Genomic DNA, 6,499 nt, shown 5'->3' on the forward strand with positions numbered 1-6,499 from the left:
TTCACCGAATCGGTGAAGGTGAAGGAAAGGGGGAGAGAGGGTGTGTGGTGGGGTCTAATTCTTCTCAACCAGTCACACATTTTCCTTTTTTTTAAATAGTTTATCTAAATCCCATTAGGTAAACCACCGTCAACATTTTTGAGCATTAGGTAAACAATTGACATGGCGCTATGTGATTGGGTGATTTGAGAATTTACTTATTCAAAGTGTATAACCACTTCCTACATGGGCGTTAGAGGAAAACTAAGAGAGAGAAAAAAAAGCTTTTTGTTTATTAAAAACTATTTAATCACAAAAAAAAAAAGCTTTTTTGTTTGTTAAAAACTAAATAATTACGAAAGATATTTATTCCATAACTAGTGCTTCGTAGAAATAATTTGATCGGTGTTGGTTTACTTCAATACAATGCCAATACTTGATATAGCAACCAAAAAATATATGTTTAACAAGATATGAACTTGTGTTTTATATTTGATCGAAAACCATAGAAAAGAATACCGGCACCATACCGATGTTGCTCAATTGGTATCGGTTCAGTTCGTCATGGTACCATTACCGTACTAGCGCTCGCTATTGCTTATGGTACCAAAAAAATACTTTATTTTGAATACAACTTTATTTTCAATAAATTTATACCACCACGATCCTACTTCAACGCAAACGCGAAATATGTGAAAAATAGGGTTGGGCGATGCCGTAGATTTTTTAGGTTTTTTTTTTAATTTGCAATGTTTAGTTTTATTTTTACTTTGTAATTTAGGATTTATTTAATGTAATTTTTATTTAAATGAAATTATGATTGTTAATTTATAATTTAAAAAAAAAAACCATCACTAGTGATGGGCCCCCATAGTAAAATCATCACTAGTGATGGAATCAAGCTCAATGACGTGGCGGACAATGATTGGGTGTGGTGAGTGATGGAAAGTGGAGCACCCCTACCCCCCTTACAGTATGTAACTCATTCGGATACTATGATTTTCTCATTTTCGTAATTGCATTGTTTATCGAATACTACGATTTTATCATTTTCGTGATTGCATTGTTTATCGTTAAGGCATAAGGGCACATTTTCAAGCTCGAACAAGGTACATAAGTTCTCAGAGATGTCGCTGCAGAAAACATATCTATGTATTTTTTCAAACTGAAGAATAAATATGTTAAAAGCTAGAAATATATAAAAATATAAATGGTGTGGTTCGGTTAGTTTCGGTTAACCGATGATAAAAAAATAATCGATAACCGCCTTTCGGTTAATGGTTCGATTTCATCGGTTTTCAGTTTGGTTTCAGTCAATGGTTCAGTTTTGGCACACCCTACCCTCACTAGTAAGGCTCCAAGTTTATTAAAAAAAAAAAAAAGAGAGAGAGAGAGAGAGAGAGAGAGAGAAACAACACACACGTTGCCAATCAATATATGCACTAGTGACCCGTTATATTACAAAAACATGTGCAGATGTAGTTGGTTGTACCCACAAAACTACAAAAGACATAGCTAGATGAAACCACAATTAAAGGTACAAAATGAGTCTAAACTACATTGATATTCAAGTCATTAATTATCTGTTTATAATCTTATATATGTAAAAAGATTTTACATTCTGTAGTTCAATCTTTCATCACCTATTGAGAATTCAATCAGTGTTAAGATAACTCAGATCTGAATCTTCATATTGGATGTATCAAAAATGTATACTAGAAATCATAAAGCCGGCAACGGCTCCTTGAATCCAATGATGAAATTGTTCTTGGTTCGGTTCCTTGCCAAAGGCGCGGTTCCCTTGTGCATCATTGCAACAAACTCATTGTAATCTATTCTACCATCCTGCAAGTTAAAGATCACAAATTCAAGTCAAATATACATTCATGGTGTATGTATAAAACCTAAAGACTCACATTATTCTGATCAACTTCTTTAATAATATCTTCCAAATGAACACTATCAACTCCAAACTCCTTGCAGGCTTGTTGAAGTTCATTACGCGTAATATAACCGCTTCCATCTTTGTCAAAATATGAAAACGCAGCAAACAAACGATCCTCTCGATCAACTTTGTTAAAATGCAATGTTGCAGCCACAAATTCTTCATAATCAATAGTACCGCTATTATCAATATCTGCCTGTGACAAAAACAATATATTTAAATATTTGATAATTTGATAATAATGTAACTTATAACATGGGTTGAGTTCATTTCAGAACTCTAAATAACTACAGAACTTTCAGAACTCCTAATAAACAATCATTTTATATATAAGTTTTTTTGTATTTAGGATCTTTTTATCATCTATTATATGTATTTCTTTGATTACATACATGTTAAAAGTAGTTTACATATGTTTAATTGCCAAAATTATATATATGTGTCATAACTAATTACATATATGTAAAAAAACTAGTTTACATATGTGTAATTATAAAATTACATATAAAAAATGATAAAACTACTCTTAACATGTATGTAATCGTAAAAATAGACATAATAAATGATAAAATTATCCTAAACATAAAAATATATAAATAAAAAGATTGTTTATTAGGAGTTCTGCAAGTTCTGTAAATATTTATGGTTCTGAAATGATCTTGGCCCCTTATAACATATATACATATATATACTCACAGACTGCATTAAATTATATATTTCAGATTCTTTAAGATCAACATCAAATCTCTTCATTCCATCTTTTAATTCTTCAAAAGTAATATAACCACTGTTGTCTGTATCCATCATCTTAAACATTTGCTTCAATCCGGCAATTTCTTCTTCGGATAGTTTTGATGCAATCACCTGCAGCCAGCAAAGTTAAAAACACAAAATATTTCAATGATCAAGATTCAAGAATCAGCTTAAAGTTCATACCTTTAGAGCCATTTTCTTGAGCTTATTCATGGCAGAAAATTGCGTTAACCGGGTCAAGACCGCAGGATCTAGAGGCTTGTCCGGTGCAACGCCATCTACACTGATCCATGGGTGTCCTACATCAATTGAATATATGCAAATAAAAATCAGGAAAAAGAATCTCAAGAAAGAAATAATCATTTGGGCCAAGTATAGGCCCAATTTGAGTAGTATTAATTGGTATGTGTTTGGGCCGTTTGTGGTCTTATTGGGCTATAGGAAGGCTTGGGCTGGGGCATCATTGCCCAAATTGTAAAGCCCAACTTAGATGTTATTTTGGTTATTGGGGTAAATCCTGGGAGAAACTCTAACCCATTTTTGTGTTCTCTGAAACCGGTTTGGGTCCAACCCGACCTGGCGGGTTGGTACAGGTTTTGGATTTTTGTGTTAAGAATAGGTTCCAACCCGATCCAGTTTAAGCCCACCTAAAAAAATGAATAAAAAACCGGTTTAAAAACTAAAACTGGTTTTGAACCCGATCCATATCTGTTTGGGTGGGTTGGGGTTTTCAACCTGAAAACCAGTTCTTAACCTAAACCGCTTTTAGGCCAAACCGGGTTGAGACGTCCAAACTAAAAAAAGCGGGCCAGTTTATAAACCGAACTCGTTTGCACCCAAACCGGGTTTTGTACACCTCTAAATGGGGGGTATATCCCGAGTACTGACGTACGAAGAATTTCATGAGCAGTTATCCGCCAACTTCGATCTCTATCAAGCATTTTCGTGATCAGATCTTTAGCACTTGTAGAGATAACAGGCCATGGATTAAACGAGAAGTCGAGTTCGCCCTCCAATATTCCCCTAAATACCTCATTCTCCGTTTCTGTAACCGAAAGAAAGAATAAGCGCGACGGTCCAAAATCGATTAGAAGAAAAATATCTACAAAAGTTACATAATTTTAATTCATGTCACCTCCATAAAATGGTGGCACCCCAGAAAGAAGAATGTAAAGAATCACACCAGCACTCCATATATCTATTTCAGAACCATAATGTTTCATCAACACCTCAGGTGCAACATAATAAGGACTTCCAACTATATCTGTAAATATTTCTCCTGCATGTTTTACCCTAATATATCAACTAAAACATACATAAAAAACTAGAAATTAATAAAATGTTAAAAACCATAAATCTACCTGGTTTAAAGAAAGTTGATAATCCAAAATCTATGGCTTTAAGAGGCGAATCTTCATCTTTATCAACAAACAAAAAGTTTTCGGGCTTAAGATCACGATGCATAACTCCTAAAGAATGACACGCTTCGATAACACTAGCAATAGTTCTAAGAAGAGCAGCTGCTTTTCGCTCCGAAAAATGTCCCTTTTGAGCAATTCTTTCAAAGAGTTCACCTCCACTACAAAGCTCCATAACCAAATGAACATCATATGCATCTTCATAAGCCCCTTCAATGGAAACCACATTAGGATGTCCAGATAAATGATGCATGATCTCAACTTCCCTTCTAACATCTTCTACATCATCATCGGTTACTAGTTTCCTCTTCGAAATAGATTTGCACGCGTATTGTTTTCCAGTTTTCTTACTTATACAAGTTGAAGTTGTACCAAATTGTCCTTGTCCAAGTTTAAGACCCATGGTATAATGATCTTTCAAACACCCGGATCTTGTTTTCAAGACTTTATCAACTAGAAGTCCTGCACTCGACTTTCGCCTCTTATGTTGTGAATATTTCACACTTTTTGGTGTTGGTTTGCTTTGTTGTTTCACTATTACAACTTTTCCTGATTGTTTACCATGTTCTTTAACCACGGGTTGATTGGGTTGGGCCGGTTTATGCTCTTCTTGCACGATAGATACGGCTTTTGGAGGAGTGTTTTGGACCGGTTTAGTAACCTTGTGATTTTTGCCGTGACGTTGGTGGTTTCGTGCTTTTCGTATCTTATCGGGTGATCTAGACCAGCATAATGAATGCCATATTGATCTAAAGAATCCATGCTTTATGCATCTTGATGATCCACAATTTCCCATCTAAACCAACTTTTTAAACAAATGTTGGCTATATACATTAAACATTTCTTTTTTTACAAACGTAAACAAGAACAAAGAGAGAATTTAATAGGATCCTAGTAATGTCGGATAAGGAATAAAGATAAACATTAATTCGTTAGATATAATCGATAAGGATTAAAGATGACACCTTTATATGGATTTGATAGGTTTCCATGTAAAATCTTAACAAAAATGATGGTTTCTTGTAGGGATTTTCTGATTGTTTGATGGGTTTGTTTCGGGTATGAATTTGACATGAATCCTCCAATCAATGGCTTTCAATCTTGGAGATTAAAAAAAGCAAACAAGAAAAATGTTATTAATAGATTTCTTGAAATAACAAAAACACCTCATTAGTATAATTGTATATTGAGTAACTATAAATATTATTTAGATGCAATGAATACAAGAAATCCTTCCCCAAATCTTATGGATACAATGATATTGGTGCCCCCCCCCCCCCCCACACACCCACCCCACACACACACCAATTAAGTAGTGAGGGTTTAAAATTAGAGAGTTATTTGGGCAATGATATTGGTGAACCACCCCCCTCCCCCCAACCACCCACTACACACACAATGGCGGAGTCACACTTTGAACAACTGTGTCGTCCAACACCATTAAATTTTGTGTAGCAAACAGAACTTATAATAATAAAAATTCGAGCGACACCATTGTTTTTTTACGAGCGACACCATTGCATTTTTACAAATGACACCATTGTTTTGTTTTCTTCTAAAAGAATTACATAATAAACAAGGTTATATTACAAATGACTCCGGATTACTATAAACCGGGGTATCCATAAAAAGACACCATAAGAAAAAATTTCTGCCTCCACCACTGCGCACACACACAAATTAAGTAGTGAGGGCTCAAATATCATTATAAAGGGTTCAAATATCATTATGAATTAGAAGGTGTGTGTTGTCATTTAAAATAATAATAATAATAATAATAATAATAATAATAATAATAATAATAATAATAATAATAATAATAATAATAATAATAATCTATACTATATAATAAAAGAAACCATTTATGGGACACATGTCACTCATTGAAGGCATTTACCTAATTATCAATAACTAATTTAATTAAAAGATAACTATACAGTTGAATATTTAATATAAATTTAACTAAAGTAATTATCCGTCACCAATCTTCGGTAAATATATCCTCGATGAAGCTCTAGCTTTCTTGTAGTGGTTTGTTTGCGTTATTTTTCTTTTCATTTTGAAGAACTAACCCTCACCAAGTCTTCATTTAAAAATAATTTTATATTTAACTTGTATATTGATTCTTAGCTTGTGCAAGTCTTCATGATTCTCAACGTCATTACATGTATATTTATATCACTAGGTTTAAAGAAGTTCGACGTGTTGTGGCGAATTTCTTTTGTTATTTAGTTTGTGTTTGTATGTGTTTTGAAATCACTACAAGCACGTTGTGAACAACATTGCTGACAAGAATAAAAAGAAAATGTAGAAAAAAAAACTAAAAGATAACCGAAAGAAAATAAACAAAAAAAAGTTGTATGGTAACGATGTTGTTCGTATGAAACCTATGGTCAGAGATGAG

General features: G+C 33.5%; 1 protein-coding gene across 1 annotated transcript; it reads right to left on the reverse strand.

Moving 5' to 3' along the window:
• Nucleotides 1–1,701: 1,701 nt before the first annotated feature.
• On the reverse strand, nt 1,702–4,891 carry LOC110868461 (calcium-dependent protein kinase 26). Its single transcript, XM_022117620.2, has 7 exons — nt 4,039–4,891; nt 3,813–3,956; nt 3,570–3,722; nt 2,861–2,976; nt 2,621–2,788; nt 1,896–2,120; nt 1,702–1,824 (listed from the first exon to the last, which is right to left on the reverse strand). Exons 1-7 carry the CDS (start codon nt 4,889–4,891, stop codon nt 1,702–1,704), a joined length of 1,782 nt encoding a protein of 593 aa, XP_021973312.1.
• Nucleotides 4,892–6,499: the final 1,608 nt, after the last annotated feature.

This window comes from Helianthus annuus, chromosome 7 (assembly GCF_002127325.2).
Source record: "Helianthus annuus cultivar XRQ/B chromosome 7, HanXRQr2.0-SUNRISE, whole genome shotgun sequence".
Classification (NCBI taxonomy): domain Eukaryota; kingdom Viridiplantae; phylum Streptophyta; class Magnoliopsida; order Asterales; family Asteraceae; genus Helianthus; species Helianthus annuus.